The sequence below is a fragment of the Artibeus jamaicensis genome, unplaced genomic scaffold, assembly GCF_021234435.1.
Source record: "Artibeus jamaicensis isolate MK-2021 breed Jamaican fruit bat unplaced genomic scaffold, CSHL_Jam_final contig_332, whole genome shotgun sequence".
In the NCBI taxonomy this organism is placed as follows: domain Eukaryota; kingdom Metazoa; phylum Chordata; class Mammalia; order Chiroptera; family Phyllostomidae; genus Artibeus; species Artibeus jamaicensis.
Window position 1 is genome coordinate 37,644,684 of NW_026521788.1, and position 22,627 is coordinate 37,667,310.

The window sequence follows — 22,627 nt, forward strand, 5'->3', positions numbered from 1 at the left end:
TCATAAATTAACTTTTCTAATAAGAGTAACTGGAACATGACACCTGTTTCCAGTTGGAACCTTGACTAATACATCAAAATGAAAACTTTAAAAATATTCTGGGAAAGGGGGTAAATGTATGAAGTGGGGACAGTTTTCAAAAAACTATTCAGATGATTTATAAACAAAGGTTTGAAAACTGCTCTAGTAAAATCTGGTTCTAGAGCCACCATGCCTCTCATCCATTTCTCTGGGTCATGATACAAAATGTAAACACATCTTGTCATCTACCTTTCCTCATACTCTAATACTCAAAATGCATCTGTATGTCTTTCCAATCTTGTAATCCAACAATCCAACAACCCCCCCACCACTACCACCCCACCCATGCTTTAAATCCAGAGTATCCAGCTCTGAGTCATCAGCATGCTCATGTGTACTTGGGGCTCATTCGCTCTCCTCCCACTTCCTTGTCATAGCTGAAACCTAACTAAGAATGTTTGGGGGTCAATGGTATGCTGGCTCCCCAGAGCTTCTTTATGAAACTGTTACTCTGCTACCCTCTTATAAAAGCCCATTCTTGTGAGGCTTGTGCCACCTAGCTAGTTACCCTCTAATCTTTCTCACAGCTATCACCTAACAACCTCTAAGTTTTCATTTACTTACAGTATTTTTTACACAAGATTTATAATCCACCTCTCCATGCCAGTTTTGTTATCATCCTGAACTCCACCAAATCCCAAGCCCCAAACTCCCAGTTCTTTAACTTCCTATCAACAGTCTTCTACGTTCCATCTCAGCCACCAGTTCTTACAATGTTGCCAGAAACTTATATCCTAAAAGATTTCACTTCATAAGTATTAAAACCAAAAAAACAACTTTTAATACTTTAATACAACCTACCAACTACACTCTTTGCTTGTTCCAATAATCCCATTCTTGACTTTTATTTATTAAGACTCTCAGTATACTCACCCTCTCTCTCCTTTCTCTTACCAACCAGGCCTGTGCAGTTACTGTACATTTTAAATTCCACAAGTCCATCACTCTCTGGGAAATTTTCTTTCTTCTAATAGCTGTTCATTCCACATCTTGTCAGATAAAATGCCAATTCAGAATAATTCTAATTATCCTATCCAACATTCTTTATTCTGTTCGGGTTCTGGCTAATAAGTCCTACTGGGGGGAGGGGACATAGTCACTAAGAAAATGAGTGAATTAGTGACAAGTTTTTAGTGTCAAACTTCAACTTAGGCCCCAATAATACCCAGAAATCCTCTCTTTAGACAGCTGCTTCTTCCACTTTCTGCAACATAGCTGAACCCTGTGCTTCTCCCTTGGAGCCCCCACACTATCCCTACCCTACCTTCTCCTTTTCAGAGTTAACTTCTATCACTGCATAGGAGAAAACAAAACAACGCTTCTATCCATAAACAATCTTATCTTCCTTCCACTGAGCTCACATCGACACTCTCATAGCACGTTACACTTTTCCATAATTTCCAACACATTTCTCATTTTTTATTCAATCTCTGTCTTGCACAGTAGAATGTGAATAAGCAGTATCTTCTTCAGAAAGGACGCTTCACTTGCTCTCCTGCCACTCACCTCCTGCTATGTGGCCAGGACTGGTACCAGTCGGAGGCCCAGGGGTTGGCTACTCCTGACATAAAGGACACCAAATAAGAATTAGACAGCTGGAAAAAAGGCCTCCGCCAAATCTTCTGATGAACAAATTCATCCTCCTCTACCTTCAGGGCTCTGGAAAAGTTGAGGACTGCTTCCTGAAGAGTCAGTGGCTACACCAGAAAAATTTACCCCCGGTCTAAATTCTAATATGAAATACATAAGGAAAATTTACCCCCGGTCTAAATTCTAATATGAAATACATAAGGAAAATTTTGAAAAGCATCAAGTACTATACTATACAAAAATGTGCAGTTGTCACCTGCACTTTTGCTGTTGCTCAAGCCGTAAGAACGATCTTTTTTTTACTAAGAAAATCTTTTACAAAAAATTAAAGTTCTACTTTAAAACAAAATGAATTTAATTAAAATTATAGTGCTGCCCTGGCCAGGTGGCTCACTTAGTTGGAACATCACCCTGAAAAGTTGATAGTATACTGAAAGGTTGCAGATTCAAACCCCAGTCAGGGCACATACCTAGGTTTTGGGTCCGATCCACAGTGCAGGGGCCTGTATTTATCTAGCTCTCTATCTAGCTCTCATTCTCTCTCTCTCTCTCAAAATGAATAAACATATCCTTAGGCGAGAATTAAAAAAAAATTACAGTGCTTCCTTCAGAATTTCCATATTGTTGAATTTTCATTTGTAATATAGCACAAAAAAATTAAAAAGTAGAATATACTTATTACCTGTAAAAAGAAGGTCAGTTTTATTCATTAAGTATCATAAATAGTTTGGCCATGATTTTTATTATTTTTAAAAATTACTTAAATAGCCCTGGCTGGTGTGGCTCAATGGACTGAATGCCAGCCTGCAACCAGAGGGTTGCCAGTTTGATTCCGAGTCAGGGCACCTGCCTGGGTTTTTGGCCACGTCCCCAGTTGGGGGTGTATCAGAGGCAACCAATTCTTTCCCTCCTTCTCCCCCCTTCCCTTCTCTCTAAAAAAATAAAAATTTTTTTTTAGTTGCTTAGAGAGAACCCATAATTTGTTCTTTGTCAAAATAAAGTTATTTCCAACCTCAAGACAAAACAGATCATTTAGCGACAGTCTAATACTTTAAATATGATAAAATTAAATTTATTCACATCAAAATAAAGCAGCACTATATGAAAAGAATACTTTCTATGTTTCTCAGAGCTTCCACCTAATAGTTCCAAGCTATTCAGCCTCTCTGAACTGTGCCTTACCCGCCAAAAAATGGGAGTAAAGCCTGCCTTTCATAGTTGTGATTCAGAATCAATTGATGTATTAAAAACTTGGCACAAGTAGGAACTTGATAAACAATAGGAATCTTCCCCACTTCTCTTTTTACCTTTAGTTTACACTCAATATTATTTTGTATTAGCTTCAGGTGCACAGCACAGTGATCATGCAATCACTCATACCCTTCACAAAGTACTCCCTCAATATTTGCAGTACCCACCTGGCACCATACAGTCAATATATTTCCTACTCTGTACATTACTTCCTCATGTCTATTTTGTAACTACCAATTTGTAACTTCTTAATTCTTTCACCTTTCACTCAGTCCCTCAACTCTCACCCCTCCGACAACCATTAATCTGTTCTCTGTACCTAAGAATCTGTTTCAATTGTTTGCTCATTTATTTTGTTCTTTAGAGTGCACAAATAAATGAAATCATATAGTATGTCTTTCTCTGACTGATTTACTTCAGTTTAGCATAATACCCTCTAAGTCCATCCATGCTGTAGCAAATGGTAAGATTTCATTCTCTTTTATGGCAGAGTCCTACACACTTCTCTTAAAAGAAGCTGATTTTAGGTATGACTTAAGTATATTTTATACAACAAATACATTCAATACATAAATTAAGGCAAGTAACTCTTGCTGATACTTATTTTCAGAATTATTTAAATCCTCATTAACCAGCCCTGACTGGTGTAGCTCAGTGGATTAAGCACAGGCTGCAAACCAGAGGGTTGCCAGTTCAATTCCTGGTCAGGGCACATGCCTGGGCTGCAGGTCAGATCCCCAGTGGGAGCATGTGAGAGGCAACCACACATTGATGTTTCTCTTTCTCCCTCCCTTCCTCTAGCTCTAAAAAATAAATGAATGAAATCTTTTTAAATCTTTTTAAAATCCTATAAAATAAAAATCTCATTAATCGCCTATACTTCATCTATCCAATGAGCAGATGACAATCTCATCTGAGGTCGTAAGTTCCTGGCCTACTTTAAGCTTTCAGAAATAGAACAATCATTTCCCTTTTTAAAAATCATCCTCAATTCTAAATCGAAGTTCTTAACTTTCTGACAGTAGCATCCCTCTAACTTACACACATATTCCATACAGCTTAAGCAAATGGAACAAAATTTACTTGCTACAAAATCAGTCATGCTAATCAAAAACCTATGCAGTAGTTATCTCAATATTTGGCAGGATGTGTAGACTGAATCCCAGCTGGCTGGCAAGTGAAGTGTGCCAAACAGACATATAAATCTTTGCCCACTTTATTCTAGACTCCAGATTAAAAATCTAGAGCAGAAAGCACAGATGGAAAATGGAATAACCTTATACAAATATAAGAGAAGCTTTCTTTTTCCCTTAATGCACACAGCTCTGGATTCTACACTAAAGAATATTCCAAGATGTCTTAAAAGGGCAAACATTTAGGTACTATTAACAGTCATTTTTAAGCAGCACACCTGATTAAGATCCCATGGCTTTAATAGCAACTGCAACTGAAGTATTTATAAATAGGAAATCCTAAATCTGGAGAGGGTAGAGGATGGAAGATGGAAAACAGTATATATAATAAATGAAATAAAATTTGCCATATGCTGACAACCACCGAAGCTGGTTAAGTTTTTAGCTTAGTTTTGTTGTTTTAAGTCAAAAGTTAGAACATTTTACTAACTCAATTATTCCTTGTGGTTCTCAGTCTCTAATCTTACTTCTTATTCCCTTACCCATCAAGCAAAAGCATCTATTTGGAAAATGGCAACCATTATGTTTTATCATGACCTCACCATTCTGAGTTTCCTCTTCAAATAAGTCGTAATTTTTTAACTATTATCCAGTATAAAATATTTAAAACAAAGAATTTCAACAGTATCTAAAAATTAACCACAAACCCCCCTATAGAGAAAGAGATCACTTTAAAACTTAATTCCAGGAGAAATGATATAGTAAGTTTGAGCTTAGATAAGCCCTTTCCACCGATGTGATATACAACAGCAAACCCCTCCACCCTTACATGCAATTTTGTTTTCAATGGTTTCAATTGTTCACAGTCACCAGGACCCAAAATTATTAAATGAAAAATGACATAAAGAAATTGTTAGTTTTATATTGTGTGCCTTTCTAAGTAGCATGATAAAATATCTCACTATCCTGCTCCAACCTGCAGGGCCTTGAATCATCCCTTTTTCCAGCATATCCACACTTTATATAGCTACCCATCCATTAGTCACTTAGTAGAAGCCTTTTTCCACTGATCACATGACTGTCACAGTCTCATAATGCTTTTGTTTGAAGTAAACTTTACTTAATAACGACCTCAAAGCCATTCATGAAACTTTTATTACAGAACATTATTATAACTGTTCTAGTTTATTATTGTTTATCTCTTACTATGCCTCATTTATATATTAAACTTTACAATAAGTAGGTATATATAAGAAAAAACATAGTATATGTAGGGTTCAATACTACCTGTAATTTCTAGATTCCACTGGAGGTCTTAGAACATGTCCCCTCCAGATAAGGGGGGACTACTCTAACTATACAGTGAAAAATGGTCTGAATGAACAGGAACATTCTACTGGAAAGAATACTATGGAAAGTGTACACTCTGAATAAGCTTGATAATAAAACTTCTCAAAGGTTCTTGAATAAAATGCCTGAACATGACCTGCAAAGGATTTCAGAGACTTCTATGACATTAAGTAGGTATACAAGTACTTTTATCTTAAGCCCAAAATTTTATCATTTTCAGAAGGATCTCCAACTCAAAAAACGTTAGGAGCTCTGAGCAGTGTGGCTGAGTTGGTTGGTTATCAACCTGCAAAGTGAAAGGTTGCCAGTTGGATTCCTGGTAAGGACACATGCCTGGATTGCAGATTAGCCCTCGGATGGGGCACATTAAGTAAGGCAACCAATTGATGTTTCTCTCCCTCCCTTCCTCCTTTCTCCTCTCTCTAAAAGTAAATAAATATGTTTTTGACCACTTTACATTTATAGTTTCCTTTTATCAAAAACTTAGGTTTGGGTTTCTAAAATTCTATAAAAATTAGAAGGCTTTCTGGATGAGAATAAAGGCAATGACAATCTGACAGACATAATTCAAGAGTTCAGCCCTGGCTGGTGTAGCTCAGTGGATTGAGCACAGGCCTGCAAACCAAAAGATCGCGGTTTGATGGTTTGATTCCCTGTTGGGGCACATGCCTGGGTTACAGGCCAGTTCCCAGCAGGGGCCAGTTCCCAGCAGAAGATGCACCAGAAGCAACCATACATTGATATTTCTCTCCCTCTCTCCTTCCCTTCCCTTCTACAGATAAATAAAATTAAAAAAAAAAAAAAAGAATTCAGACACAGGGAAACCAAATTTTACAGGGCAGAGGCAAAGGAAAAGGTTGTAACTTATCGAAGTATTCCCAGAACTGTAACCAAGTTGTAAACCTGTGAACTAAATTTTGTAAGAACAATTGAGGATGAGACTACCATGAGATTTAAAAGCACTCCCTCAAAGGTCCCTTCTTATCCTACAAGGGGCTGCCAGGGTTGCTGAGCTCTGAGTGGCCAAAGGAGAGGAGATAAAAATGAAATATTCCCAGTGCTACAGCCCTCCAACTATAGGTGCCTTGCAAAGGAGGAAAGAATAGGGACAAGATGTTCTTTAACATTTATTTATCCGTATTTTGGTATACATTTTCTACTCACAAGCCCATTATAATGGAGTTTGGATTGCCAGTCAAGCCACAGTATCAGCAACAAAACTAATTATCATTTAGCTGCATCAGCCTAGGAAGCTAGTATCTCCTTTCTACACAAAACGGTTTCCAATTCCCATGGAACTTCAAATAGTAGTTTGGACATATACAATACATTACATGAGGTATAGGTATTGTATAAAAAAAAAAACCCATAATTTATTTGTAAAATATTGGCCTTGTCTGCTGTTGCTCAGTGGATTGAGCACTGGCCCGCAAACAGAAAGGACACTTGGTTCAATCGCCAGGCAGGACACATGCCTGGATTGCAGGCTGGGTTCCAGGTTGGGAGCATGCAGGAGGCAACTGATAGATGTTTCTCTGGCTCATGGATGTATTCTCTCCCTCTCTTTCTACCTCCCCTCCCCTCTCCCTGAAAAATAATTAATTTTTTAAAAAAGTATATTTAGCACTGACTTCTGTGGTTCAGTGGACTGAGTGCCAGTCTGTGAATCAAAGGCTCACTGAAACAATGCCCAGTCAGAACACATGCCTAGGTTGCTGACCAGGTCTCCAGTAGGGGGCAGTCAAGAGGCAACCACATGTTGTTTCTCTCCCTTTCCCCCTCCCTTTCACTCTTTAAAAAATATAATTTAAAAAAAAAACTTATGTATTTATTGTTAAGTGCTTAAACTTCAGTCACTTTCAAACTACTCTCCATTTGATGCAATACACCCGTTAAGACATTTTTTCCACTGCTCAAAACAGTTTTTGAACTTGTCAATTTTGATGCCTTTTAGTACTTCTGCTGTTTTTTGTTCCACCTACTCCACCTGGGCAAAATGTTTCCCTTTGAGGACTTTTTTCATGCAGGGAAACAAAAGTCAGTAGGGGCAAGACTGGGTAAATAGGGAGGGTGGGGAACAGGGCTCATGGCATTTTTGGTCAAAAACTGCTGAACACAGTATGGTGTGGGCGGGTGCACTCCTAAATCACCCATCATGAAATGGGCAAGCTTGTTGAAAGTCTTCAAAAAATTCACTGAAGCCCAACGCAGCCTTTCACAACACCAGCTTGTACCAACTAGGATGAGAACACTCGCCTAGCAAGGGAAGCCTGTACTACACGGGACCCTCCCTCCAGAAGATAATTCTGCTTTTTGGAGGTCTCCCTCATATATAGATTTAACATCAGCAAAGCAATATATGCAGCTGCTGCCTTTGAATATTTAACTTTCCTGTTCTCCCTCTACATAAACATTCATCCTTTTGACACCCCCTACCTGCCAATGACGACAATCTATTATCCTCCGAAAGACAGCCCTGAGGGAAGACTGGGGTCTGCCTTCCTTGACCAATTTTATCACTTCCCCAGCCTCATCTTCCTCTAGTCTATTTGCCCCACACTGTGGGTCAACTGTCAGAGGACAAGATATGACAGTAAGAATATAGCCTTTCAAGAGCCTTAGCAAAGTGGAAGACACACAACTGTTCTTCCACTGTTCTTCCAACTGTTCTTCAACACATTTTTCAATGTGTTGAAAAATCAATAAATCAATCCCATCCCACCTCTCCTACTAGCTGACCTTGGATAAGCACTTGAGCTCTTTGAGCTTGATTATAAAATGAGAAGAGCTGAGTTAAAATTTCATTTTGGATCACCCTGACCAATGTGACTCAGCTGGTTGGGTATATGCAAGAGGCAACTGATCAATGTTCCTCTCCCTTTCTCCCTCCCTTGTTCTCTGTCTAAAAATAAATAAATAAAAGCAGCTGTGTGGCCTGGGCCAGTATGGCTCTGTTGGTTGGAGCATGGTCCCGCAGGCAATCAAGCAATCAATCAATCAATCAATCAATTAATATCTGTATACAATAAAGCTCATTTTGGCTCCATTATAATACATTTTTAAGAACGGATTTTGGGAAAGTTTTTATGCTCTGCTTTTTTATGCAAAGTTAACCTAAGTTATGAATAATGCTTCAGGAAAAACATGACCAAAGCATAAGGAGAGTCCAATCAGAATTAACCAGGAGGATGAAGGGAATGACAGTAAGAGCTGGCTCGTCCTCTCATTCAAGGGAGTGAAAAAAGCTCCAGCGTTTTTACTAAAAACTGTGCAAGGGGGTCTTTTATCATACTGTTTGAAGCCTCCCAATATTAAAAGCCTCCAAAGAACAAATTCCTCTTAAGAACTGAGTACTAAAGTTTTGTCTTCTTTCAAAACATGAGATTTATATAACCTATATTACTAAACTTTGCCACAAGTTTAGTAATATAGGTCAAGAACTAAGGTTTGTTTTCAACTACAGTGGCACTGTTGTCCAATTGCTGATAAGATGCAAGTGTTTCTCCCCTGCCACCTCTGATCTTAGCACTCCAATGTTTTAATTCACTGCACTTTTATCATTTATTATAAGTCTCAAATCCTTTACAAAAGGAGTACAACTGATAAAATACACTGTTTTAGGAATGAACACTAGCTGCCAGATCTACAAATTAACATTTTAAAAATACATCTAATTTTGTGAATTAAAATCTATTAATACAAATTACTACCTGTGCAGAACAGACTACAAGCTAATATCAATTTGCCATGAAATTCAATTCTTCAGCATTTGCACTCAATACCTCCTTAATCTTTCTAAACTAGTTTTGGAGGAAAGCCGACCACGCCTAAACCTAATCCTCATTGTAAATGCTCATTTCATTTTCATTATCAGTAGCCATCCAAATCCTCCACAGTAATAAAAATGAGATACTGTGTAATCCTAACACAGCAAAAAGAGATATTTCTTATTGCAACTGGAATTAAGGATTTATAAAAGACTGTTCCCAAAATGAGATATAACCTAGAAATATTATCCAGGTATTTTGTAAAATTTCAACCCCTAACTGGTTTCTTTGAAGTTCTTAAATCTTCTACAAAATTATTTGTAGTCCCCATTAATCATAAATGCAGGAAGAAAACCCAAGAAGTATGGTATTTTACAATGTAAATCCTTTAACTAAATGCTTTGACCATTTAAAGTTAACCCTTTAACAAAATTCTTTGGCTTACAATACAGAAAATCGAAACTTACCTAATGTCATTACTTTAGCGCAACTACTTTCGCTTGCATCATCTTCTAAGATTCGGTTTGCGTTCTTTTCTTTCTCAAGTGAAGTATCCTCCAAATGTAAGCATTTATCAATCACAACATTGTCTTCATCCACTGCATGAGTAGTTTTGCTATTAGCTTCAAGTACAGAAGTGACATCCTCCAGCTGAGCAGCTTCACTTGTTTCTAAGTATGAGGAACCCTTACCCTGGGCTAAATTTTTTGAAGAAACTGGTAGAGACTCATCATCACTATCAAATCCAAAAGGATCGCCAGTATTTTCTTCTTCCACCTTAGGTTTCTTCGGAATTTCTTGGATATCTGGTTTGAAATTGGGCCTCTTCTGCCCTAATTTGGCCATAAATGTGGTCTCTCCCCATTTTGTGCTAAGGGTGGTCCGTTTGTTGGAAAAGACTTCATCAAATTTTGAACTGCCATTTCCTCCTTTCCTACTGTATGTTTTCCCAAATCTGGATGTCATTTTGACACCTGTTTCATATTCTCTGCAGAAAAAAATGTAAGAAAATATATAATCACCAAATACACAAATGTTAACACAATGCAAAAATAAGGACTAAGGAATTCTCCTTGAGTGACTTCTCAATTTTCAAGATAAAAATCTTTTAAAGTCGTGAAATAAATATGGGGAGAGGCTGTAAAGAAAGAAGCTCAGTTTTTACTCTACTGCTTGTCAATTTTTTAATAAGTATGTATTCATATGTTCCTTAGAGTAAGACTAACCGACTTATATAATACAGCATATACAAAAACCAACTTATAGTAGAACAGCACATTTTTTGTTTCAAATGACTCTACTATTATTAAGAACACCAGTTATACCTTAAAAAACAATCTCAAAGGTAATTTTCCCTAATATAAAAGTTAAGCACAAAATACCAAATAATTGACTAAATTTAGTTCTTTGAAATTTAAGAACACTTATTAATATGGGGGGGAATTGTGAGCTTTTTTACATATAACATGCAGCTTTTAACCCAACCTTAAATTCTAATTCTTGATCTAATGTAATCTGAAGTGTGATTTGAAAAATATTCTTTAGTTGGTCATCTCCATAAGCACAAGAGACTATACTTATTCTGTCTTCTTGTCCCTACAGCGTTGCACTCATTGCTGAAATGACATTTTCTGGAGCTGGTGAATTCCAGCGTATTACAGTGGTCCATGGATTATTAAAGGAAGCACAGAAACATAACTTTAATTTTCTCTTCCCTTTATAAGAGATACATTGATTTATCTGATTTAGCTACATTTTAATAACAATTACTGGGACAAAAATTTTTAGGACATAAATCAAAATTATCAAAAACTTAAAAAGTTACAGTACTTTTTAAGCGCTTCCAACTCATCCATTTCTTACTCTTTGACCTTCTTAAAGTTTAAATATCAATATTTAAATATAACTAGAAAAAAATGAACAACTGCCTAAGGGACTGAAAATATCTTCACCATTAAAACAACTGGAATGATACTTGAATAAGAGTTGATCTACCTTTAAATGTTCTCTCTTCATTAACTTTATCACATATACATTCAGTACAGGACTTCCTCCTCTCATGTATGACTGGAAGCTAACTCTAATACGACAAAATAATTTAATCTTCACACACGTCTCCATGACGTGTCTTAATGTAGACACACGTCTACATTAAGACTCCATGAATAGTTTGTTTGAAAACCTTTTTAACACATCACAAAACTTTTTGCTAAGGAGATCTTTTCTCCTTTCTACTGTAGATTTACACTAAAAAATCTTATTGTCTTTCTAGATATATCCTAACCAAAACTAAGTACATTTGGCAGCTACAAGAATTACAAAATAAAGTGGTTTTCATTCCTACAATAATATAGAGCCCTGATCTACAGACCTACATTTACACATACACCCCAATGAAGCTGGAATGTTTTGGATACACTTACACGGTAATGACCTAAAAATGTTGACTGAAGTCCAAGCTAAAAATCTAAACTTGAGCTCCTTTAGAACCACACCAGAAAAATGCATTGCAAAAATGGTCCTAGAACCATAAAGCATTCAGTAGTCCTACAATCTGCTGTAACTTTAAAGTCTGCATGCACCTAAGGGAATTATTTTAAAGAAAAATGCCTATACTTTTAAAGGGAATTTGTGTCTTTTTACAAAGATATATTGAAATATTGATGAAATAATGTCAACGATTCTCTCACGTTAATGGGTGTAGAATGTAAGGCATGTAAACGAGAAAATTTTAGTGGAGTTACTGTTAAATCTGAGATAACTACACGGGGGTTCATTATATAATATCCCCTACTTTTGCTTTCCTTTACAGTCCTTTTTTTAAAGTCACTAATGTAAAATACGTATAAATTCAAAATAGTTGTGCAAATATACTTGACATTTTACGTTTTATTTCATATTTTTATTCTTTTAAGTATCCACGCTATCTTGTTCAGGCTTCGACTTCCAAAAGACTGTATCATCCTACTACTAAGGAAAGAACGATTCAAAACCAGTCTTTTTCGGTCGCTGGTTTTTTTCCTTCCTTAGCCCAAAGCCAGGTCGAATTGTCAGGGAAGTGCTCTGGGATAAAAAGTCCTCACACTTGCCAAACCCCGTCCACATCTAGTGTCTTTCGGCTCCCCAAAGGTTTAAGGGGTTCCCTTTAGGAATGAAAACCGGAAAGGTTAAAGCTAACCGAGAAAGCCTCACCTGCGGCCCATCGGTGCGCCACAGGATAGGCACCCCCGCCCCCCTCCGGCTGGAAGCTCACGCAACTTTTCTCCTCCCCGCCCCCACCGCCCAGGAAAGGGATGTCGCTTCCGACGCCCCGGAAGCCTCTGCCACCGAATCCCCAGGGCAGTGTAAGGCCTCGGTAGCGGCCAGGAAAGAGGGAGAAGACGGCCAAGGAGTCAGGGCTGAAACCAACTCACTCGACCGTGGTTGGGGTGGGAAGTAAATGCAGCCACACGGAAAGAACTCAGAAAAGGGACAAATAATAGAGGAAAAGGAGAGTTCTTCAGGTTCCCCTACCCAACTTCCTCAGAAGCCGGGTGGGTGAGATAGCGAGACTATCTTCACCCCCAGCCAGAATCCTGCTTCCCTCAACCTCACTGGCTCGCTCCGGCCCTAGACAGCCGCCCGGAACCTCACTTACCCTCGGCGCCAAGCGGGTGCTTTGGCCTCGGGCCGCCTCCGCCTCTCCCGCCCCCAACGGCCCACGGGCGGGCGCCGGAGTCCCGCACGGAAGAACAGGGCCCACTGGTGCGCGAAGAGTGCCAAGGGGCTCCACCACCGTCAAAACCTGCGACTCCGCTCGCGGTAAATAGGAAACCCGATGAAGGAGGGGTGGGGGGGGAGCGGCGGCACCGCAACTTCCCTCCTAGCCTTGAGCGCCGCCAACCGAGTCTGGGCCTAGGCCTCCCTGGCCACCGGGCCCCGCTACGTGCTCCCGCTGGGCCGCCGCCGCCTCCTGCGCCGCCGCTTCCGCCGGTGAATGGTCAGCGCTGGAGTTTGAACAGGGCCCTGGACCATCTCAACGCCATTTGCGCTCCCGGCCCCCACCTCCTTCCTCCAACAGCCGCTCGCTCCGTCACTCCGCTTCCCACAGGCTCCGCGCGGCCGCCTGACCCCGCAGCCAATCGCGCGGCCGCTTACTCAAACCGCCGCGCAGGCGCCGCGCCCCGCACGCTCCGGTGCCCGCCTTTGGCCCGACCGCGAGGCCCGACGGGAGTTGTAGTCCAGGTTGCGAGGTCGCGGGTGCCCAGATCTCCGCGCGGGAGCGGGCGACTGGCCGAGCACCTCCGGCGGCCGTGGCTTGGCCGAACTCGGTAGCCAACTCCAGATCCCGGCCCCGCCGGCAGATGCACGTGTCGCGGGGGAGGGTCGGGGGCACAGTGCAAGCAGCTGTGTCAATCGTTTCCCCTCCAGGGACCCGCCGGTGTCTGGGGACGGTGGGTTGTGCAGCTGCGCTGGGCCTACAGGGACAGCAGCAGCTCGGGAGTGGGGGAATCGGGAGCTCGGGTCTCAGAGCTGCCATCAACCGGGCCTGGTTGGTGTTGGCCCGGCGCAGGTAACGACAGCGGAAGCAGAGGGGCCCCGGACGCTGGGCACCCGCCGGCCGCAGCATTTTAATGCGTCCGCTCCAACCCCTCGCTCCTTACCTTCGTAGTTCTCCGACTCGCGCACCCGTTAAAAGTGACCCCGAGAATATTGGGTTGTATTAAGGAATTAACACTAACCTTCTGGGGTGTGTGATAACGGTAATATGGCTTTTTGTTTGTTTGTTTAAGACATCCTAAAGTTTTGACAGATAAAATGATCTGATGCTGGTACTTGGAATGTACCTTAACTCCCATGGAAACTGAGTTGGAAAAAGAATAAAACAAGCCAATGGGATGTTTTTTGTTGACGCTGCGTGATGTGTACACATGAGTTCATTATTTCAGTCTCTATTTGTGTATAATTTTTCATAATAAAAAGTTAAACAATGATTGTCGGGGAGGACAAAGAGGTGGGAGATAGAAAAAAAGTCTTTTTCAGTATGCAATCTTTTGTGCCAGGTAAGATTTTTCGCGGGTCAATATATCACCCATATTTATAAAAGTAGAAAGGTGTTTTTGTTTTATTTGTTTTGTTTTTTAAGGCTGTAAGGGAAAACAGTTCTCAAGAGTAGCGCAGTCGCTTTCTCCCGAGAGGGGCACGATTATTGGGGCTCCGACAGCCCTGCTTTTGATGGGCTGTTAATGGAGATCCATCTGGGAAATTAGAAAATTGCTCATTGCTTTCAGTGGAAAACCTCTTCCACAAACGGGTAATTTGCTTTGAAGGCACCCAGAAAATACCAAGTTCCTCCAATATATTCAGAAAACTCCGAATAAAGGAAAAAGTAGTTGATATCCTGCAGCCCTTCCCAATAGGAATTTGAGATGGATCTTAGCGTGGTTGAAGTATTTAACTTTCACACCACTGCTTGCAAAATTAATATTCTGACATTTACAATTTTCCAAATGCTGTATTGGTACTTTCTTTGGTTCAAAATAAATCAGCTCTTAGCCCATGAAAATGGAAATTATAACAAGTTTGTATATTCCACTGTGGTTGGTGTGCACATACTTAGGTCAGTTTTGTCTTTTTTTAAAAAATCAGTGTAGAATCTTGTTTTATCAGTTTGTTTGAAGATTCCCCCCTGAGGCGCATACTGCCCTTACTATAATTATTTAAATAACACTATGGTAGGTGGTAGTTATGGGGTAATTATCAGAGGGAAAGGCTAAGATCAAAAAGCCTACAGTGGTGGAGAAACAATTTCAAGATCTTTCTGTAGAAGGGTGCTGTAAACCCTCTAGGACCACAGGATAAATTCATTGTGCCCTGGCCTGGTTGGTGCTGGGAACTGACTGGGTCAGTGATGGCACTAAGCTAAAATGAAGAGTTCCTTTTTAAAAAAGAAATGGACAATCTGTGGAGCTCTTTTGAGGGCTTTTTATATGGTAATAGTGTTAAGTAATGGAACTTAGTAGTGTTAAATTCTTGTTATTCAAAGAATGATTCCCTAGTCAGCAGCATAAGCTTGACCTGGGAACTTGTTGGGAACACAGCATTCCTGTTCACAACCAAACTCCACTGAATCAGAATCTCCACTTTAACAGGATTCCCCAAGGTGGCTGGTCCACACATTAAAGGTTGACAATTGCTGATTTAAAGTATATGCATAGCATTTGGCAACAGCTTGATTTTTTGTTTGTTTGTTTGTTTGTTTGTTTGGATGAAGAAGGAGCAAGAGGGGACATTAAGAACCTACTCTGTGTCAAGTATGTATGAGGCTGGGCTCTTCTGGAAAGCCTCGCATGCGTCCTTGCCTGTTAATCACTATTTTACAGGCAAGAAAATGGAGAGGTTGGCGTTCACTCAAGGCATTGCAACTGATGAGGGAGTTGATCTTTTTCTTAAATATTTGATTTCCATTATTGTAGACATTCTCGGATCTGGTAGAAAATGATATATGATTTGAAAAGTATAAAAAAATTGTGTTTAAGTATGTGGAAGTTTAGTATATGAGTATGGAGCAGAGCTAAGGTAGACCTCTTGACCCTTATATGCCCCCCACTTGAGACAAGTGGAGAGCCTGCCCACCGTAGGACCCCTTTTGGAGGAAGCCCAGGCTCTAGGCCTGCAGGCTTTACCTCCTCGGTTCCAATGTAGCAAGCAAATGCCCTGAAGGCCCCTCTTCCCTTTACTTGGCCCCAAGTTCCACGCCAAAGTGAGCAAACTGGATTCCAGTTTAAATAACACATAGGCAACCAGCTTTATTTTATTTTTATTTTGCTTTTCTTTGCTAAGTTCCCTCAGTTTATACTCCATCATCTAGATTGGTTCTCTTCATTCAGATCTGCCTCTCACACAGCAGGTAGCTAGGTGCTTTCTTCTTTGCTAGCTTGCCTCTATGCAAACTCTCAAACATCTGACTTTTTTTCTGGGTGTTTTTTAAATTTTAATTTATTTTAGAGAGAGGGAAAGGTAGGGAGAAAGGAAGAAATATCGAAGTATGAGCAAAACAACTGGTTGCCTCTCAGGCCTGTGACCCAGGCTTCTACCCTGACTGGAAATCAAACCAGCAGCCTTTGACTTTGAGGGACAATGCTCAACCGAATCATGCTGGGCAGGGCTTTTTCTCCCTGTTGTCATATTTATGCCAGAAACTGAAATCCCGGATCTGTGCGAAGCTTGTACCCTTTGGTACAGCAGGACCCCCTCCTCTATGCTGCATGGAGGAGGGCAGAATCCCCTTGACCTTGGGTTCCACTTAGGTGGACTTTAGCTAAGTAAAGAAAATCCTGCAAGGAAAACAGAAAAATCTGTTTTGCCATTACTATGCCTTCGTTCTACTCCTGACATGGGAACTCTCAGAACTGGAGTTGCTAAATAGAGCTGCTCAGTCTTTTTTCTGATAATGTTAGTAAAATATATTACAACTTATAAAACTCAGTTCAGAGAACTGGAAATCAGAAATTAACACATTTACAGAAAATCCTTCCTTGTCATCAAATGTGAAATAAAAGTATAAATTGTACACTTAGACCTTATAATAGTTGTGTTACAAGGCCCTACAAGAGGTGGGCCAGGCACTGTCCTTTCTCTGTGATACTCTCCAACTCTGCCCATGTGGGCAGATGTGACTTTTCAATTAATCTCACCCTGACCAACCTATTTTAAATTTGAACACCCACATTCCCAAATGCTCACTATTCCTACTTTATTTTCCTCCAGGGCATTTATATTCTCATGTGATGTCACATTTTGTATGTTTCTCTGACATGTTTATCATCCCTGTGAGGGCAGCGATCATTGCCCGTCTTGTTTTCTGCTGTATCCCTAGTACCTAGAATGTGTGCGTGTGGCACATGGCAGGTGCCCAACAAATATTTGTTGAATAAATGGTTCCATAAACTGTTGACAGTTTTCCCAATGGAGAGAGGGGTGCTTTCTGGAGTTAGAGTTTTGTTCTTGCTCTGGATAGGTTTTCATTCTGAGACTGGAAAAAATAATACTACTGTAATCCCAATTACCTTGTTTTCCAGGATAATTGGAATATGCTCCAGAGAGGTGGTGATATCTCTTGGGAAATAAACTGCTGTGTAGGTAGTTGAAAGACAAAACTAGGAAAATTACCTGGGGACATGTTGCCTGACAAGGATTGGTACCCAGCAATCTCTAAAGCCCAGCTACCTGACTCTTGTCTTGAAATAGCTGTCTTCTCCCCACCGTGTTCACCCCTTCTTTCCAGAAAAAAACCCTCCTGGGGTTTCCCATCACCAAGAGGAAAATCCAAAATCCTTAGCATGGCTTACAAGGTCCTGCATGATCTGGCCCCTGACTACTCCCATCTCTTCCCACAGTGCCAAGTTTGCCTCTGTCAACTTCTAAAACCTGCCAAACCAGCTCCTGTCAGGGTCATTGTACTTGCTGTTCCCTTCACTAGTTCTGGAGATATGCACGTGACTCACTCCCTCACCTCCTTCAGGTCTTCTTCACTCAAGTGTCTGCCCAGTAGTGCCTGCTCCTTACCTTGCCCCCCCCACACTTCATACATCCTTTACCTGTCATTTTCCCCAAAGTAATCATCATGTTTGTTTTATATAAGTAACTTGTTTATTTTTTGTTTTCTTCCACTAGAATATGAACTCTTTGAGGACAGGGATTGTTGGCTTTTGTTCATTGCTATCTGCCCAGCAGATCTAGAACAGTGCCTCACACACAGAAGTTGTGCTATAAGTATTAGTTGACCGAAAACCTAGTAAATTGTGTTCCACTCTTCTATATCTTTACAAAGATATACTAATGTTTTATGTGTGCTTGGCCTACCAATAATTGCAAAAGGTACATTAAAACCTCCCAGTTGAAGAGTAATTATGTCAAATTCTCCCTGTAACTTTTTTTTCTCTAAAGTTTTCTTATATTTTTCATTTATTGATTGGTTGATTCTTACATGTACCCTGACAATGGGATCAAACCCACAACCTTGGCATATTAGGACAATACTCTAACCAACTGAGCTACCCAGACAGGGCCAATTTCTCCCTGCAGTTTTACTTTTGCGTTTATATTTTGAGGATAAAATATTGGGCACACATAAGTAGTTAAAATTTTTATAACTTCCTGGTGAAATTGAGAGCTTTTTAAGTCATATGGGAGATTAATTGCAAAAATTACTTGTACTTTCCATCCCTCCCTATATGCACACCTTTTGCAATGTGACTTTGCAGCTCCTCCACAGATCTGGGCTGAACTTGTAATTTGGGTTGGCCAAAAGAACATGGCAGAAACGATATAGTTCTGAGCCTTAAGAATTCTTGAATGTTTCCACATTCTCTCTTGGATCCCTGCTTCCACCATGAAAACAGGCCTGGGCTAGCCTGCTGGAGAGTGAGAAGCCACATTGAAAAGAGCTGAGGTCATCCAACACCAGTCAACAGCCAGCAGACCCCAAACATGCAAGCCTAGCCAAAATCAGCATAGCCATCTCCCTGACCTGCAGCCACCCACAGATGCACATGTGCGTCCACCTGGGACCAGAACTGCCCAGCTGACTTACAGACTCATGAGCAATAATAACTAGTTATTATGTTAGCCTCTGAATTTTGGAATGGTTTGTTCTGCAGCATTATTGTGGCAATAGATAATTGATGTTTAATGCCTCTCATTTGGATTTCAGTCTTGGAAGGCCTTCCCCGACTAAATCGGCTTCTAGCAATCTAAATCAGCTTCCTCGTCTCTGTATAATTCAGGTGCATTGAATTATAACAACACTCTCTGAAATTATTTTACTTCTTTATTATCTGCCTCCCACCCTAGACTATAAACTGCGTGAGGGCAGGGACATTGTCTATTCAGATCCCTGCTTTCTCCCCACACAGTAATGCACTGCCTGGCCGCATGTGTCCACTGAACATGGGAAGCATGGCTAGACCAACTTAAGATGTGCTGGATATATAAAATATAAACTGGATTTCAAAGGCTTGGTACAAAAAATATATATAAAGTATCTCAATTTTTATACAGATTAAATGTTAAAATATTTTAAATATATCGAGTAAGTAGAATGTTATTAAAATTAATTTCACCTTTTTACCTTTTTAATGCAGCCACTAGAAGTAAATTTGTTAGTTGCATTGTATTTCTGTGTTAGAGGACTCATAAAGAAGTTCAGTAAATATTTATTGAAGGAAAATATAAAATAGACTTACCAATATAAGTGAGCTATCAAGCCAGGGAGGGGCTCATGGTGAGGGAGGAAGAGGAGTAATGAATGGGCAAAGTGCCAAGATTTTGCAGAGTTGTGAATGATTCTGTGCGATACTGTAAAGGTGGGTCCACATTATTCATTTTTCAAAACCCAGAGAACTGTACAACACAAAAAGTGAATGCTCATGTAAACTATGGACTTTAATTAATGTATCAGTATTGGCTCATTAATTGTAACAAATACACTACAATAATAAATGTGGGGCCTGGGAGGAAGGCATATGGGAGCTCTATATCCCATATATATGCAATTGCTCTGTGAACTTAAAAGTGTATTTTAAAAAATTAATCCACTCTTGTACCACCAAGTAGGTATTTCTAAACATAAACTTAGTAAGGCACTTTCCTCTTAAAAAACTTTCATGACTCCCCATTGTCTCCCAGAAATTAGTGCATATCCATTGGTATTTGTATTGTCATTTACAGCCTTTTGCCACCCAAACACACTCTTGGTTCCCGCCTCCTCTCCTCCCCTGCTGTTAACAACATGGCTCAAAGATTTCAAGCCTCCATTGCTGGACTCATGCAGTCCCCTATCATGTGTCATACACTCTCCCATGTAAGTCAATCATCCTCTCTTCCTTATTTCCATAGGTTCTAAATTAAAAGTAGGCACAGAAAACCAGGAATATGATATTTTGTCCCGGTTTGGAAAGTGGATAATAGGATTTTACATATTGATCTTGGAAATACTGGAATAGAATTCTGATAACCATGGGCAGGCTGGGGATTAATATCCTTAAGATAGAAACGGCGGAAGCAGAATAAGGAAGGTATTGAATGTTAGTGAAGGTTTCCTTGGGCTCACTTCCTATGCAGAAGGCAGTGGGATACCCTGCTGGAAGCAAGATCCATCTTAGCAGTGAGATGGTGTTAGTTGACTGCCTCCCTAGCACGATAGGAGAGAGACCTCACCTGCTCTGAAAGCTAATCTGCCTCTGACTGCTACTCACCCAAACCAGGATGCCAGGGTGATTAGGTTTCAGGTATTTCACTTCCAGGACTGATGACAGTGTGGCAGTGACATTACTCTCTCTCCCTACCATCTTAATAGTGGAGCTTCAGGAGAGATTGCAGTAACAGGTGAACAGGCTTCCAGGTGCAGAGTTTACAGTGCAGATATCTCTACATCTCCCTTTCAGTGATGTACTACCCCACCATTTCACTGATGGGAGACTTAATGAATACTGCACAAAGATAAATGACTTGCCCAAGGTCACCCAGCAACTTAAGAGGTGTCCGTTTTTCCAAGGGTTATAGGCATGAAGCATGTTCTATCCTTGGTCCTAAATATGCCAGGTAGAAAAACCCTATCCTGCTTGTCCTTTCAAGCAGGAGGTTCAGACCTTTCCGGAGAAGTGAGGCTCCAGTTGAGATCTCAGAGGTGTTCAGAGGAAAAAGGCCAGGTTAGAGGAGTCAGGAATGATCTCTGTGAGCACCAAGGGTAGAGGGGCAGATGAAAATATACAAAGCTAGGCATCACCAGTTGGAGGCCACAGTGTCTTCTCTTAACCAAGTGATGCAGCCTCTTCCTACCCTGCCCACTGGGTCCTCTGACAGCACCCAGATGCTGTCACTGGAATACAGGGGGGCTCCTCTACTATATTTTTCTTCCCTTCCCTGTGCCCTTCAGCTGGTCCAGAGCATCCACAACTGCCCTTGGGGAGGAGAAAAAGGAGGAATTGGATTTCTAAGAAATGCTTATGAAAAATTCAGGCTGGGATTTCTTTTGGTGACCAACTCCAGACTTCTAGTGAGTATGACAGCTCCTCAGTGAGCCACCTTTCCTCTGTATACACCACAGCCTGGCCCATAGTTTGGGTAGGTTGGGCAGTCTGAGATTGCCTGGGCTGAGGGAGAGTGGGAAAGAATTCTGTCTTTTGTGTGCCTTGCTTCATTACGTATGAGTGTTACTGGCTCCCGTGGTTGAAAAATGATCATTCCTCTACTGGGCTTTCCCAGCTTGAGGCAAGTCTTTTGGGAGACCAGACAGCAACTGCTTGGAGGATTTAGTGGATTAAAGAACCTTGAAGTTGAGGACTGTGGAGGCCTGGCAGCGTTTCAGGACCACGAAATAGTGCCCCGGTGACAGCCGCAGATCCTCCCCAGCACACACAAGTACCTGGCCGTGGGTGGCATACCTGCACAATTGGGACCCCATAAACAACCGAGGCGCGCCGCCCAATCTGTTCTCACCTCATGCGGTGGATGGAGAGCAGGTAATGTACCCTTTCTAGAAAGAAGCGATTCCGATGACTTAAGTCTTTTCACAGGTTAATCCACGTGAAGGGCTCCGAAAAAGTGCCTGGTGGAGTGTCAGTGCTCCAAGTTACTATTTTCTTTTGCGGGTACTATGATTGCCTACAGTTCCACAGTGGAACCGTGCTGGGCTCCAGCCAAGCTGGACCGGGATGGGACTGAGGCTTGGCTCCGCCCACCAACGCCTCTACCAGTGACCTAGTTTCTTTTGCTCGAGGCGGGGGCGGAAAGCCACGCAGCTAAGGTCAAAGGCCACGCAACAGCACCCCTAACACTGTGGGGTGCAAATCAGGGTCTGTCCTGGAATGTGTGCACAAAATGGTCTTCTGAAAGAGTGGCCGGCGCTGTGTAATAATTTACCCGCGTTTGTCTACGTACTGCCTTCCTCCCTCTTTTAGCGCAACAAATGTTTATCCGGTTCCCACCCAGCCAAAAGCAGGTTTGGTTTGTTTACTAATTCCAGAGGCTTCAGCCTGCTTTCAAAGAGCAAGACCCGGACAAAAGGGAAGCTTCAAAATATTTACATTCATTTCAAATAAATGTGCTCCAGGTGGGAGATGGGCTGGAGCGAGCTCGGGGTACCCTGGGGCTCCACTTTCCCCTGGGGCCGGATTCTGCATTTACAAGACAGAGACACCATTTGGGCCTGCTTTTGGTGTGCTAATGACCTCCCGGCTACTTTCTGGGCAGGTCGATGGCCCCAAGGCTACCGGGCTGAAATGTCGAAGCTGGAGAAGCAGATGCAGAGCGATGAGTGAAGGCAGGTCCTAGGGCTCCTTCGGTCCCAAAGCGCGCGGCCTCTGCAGTCGGTTGCTGTAGAGCAGTGGGGGACCGACTGGGGGCTGCGAGATTGGCTGGCCACCCTCTCTGGGCTTTGACCTCCTTGTTTGTGGCTGTTGAGGTCAAAAGGGC

General features: G+C 41.3%; 1 protein-coding gene across 2 annotated transcripts in view; it reads right to left on the reverse strand.

The window, feature by feature from the left end:
* Window positions 1-12,893, reverse strand: part of WAPL (WAPL cohesin release factor) — a 101,208-nt gene extending 88,315 nt beyond the window's left edge. For both annotated transcript variants that reach the window (XM_053663834.1, XM_037163373.2), the window contains exons 1-2: window positions 12,810-12,893; window positions 9,640-10,160 (exon numbers count right to left, since the gene is read on the reverse strand). In XM_053663834.1, the coding sequence (XP_053519809.1) occupies window positions 9,640-10,138 (499 nt within the window). In that variant the 5' untranslated portion in view covers window positions 10,139-10,160; window positions 12,810-12,893. The remainder of the gene's footprint in view (window positions 1-9,639; window positions 10,161-12,809) is intronic.
* Window positions 12,894-22,627: the final 9,734 nt, after the last annotated feature.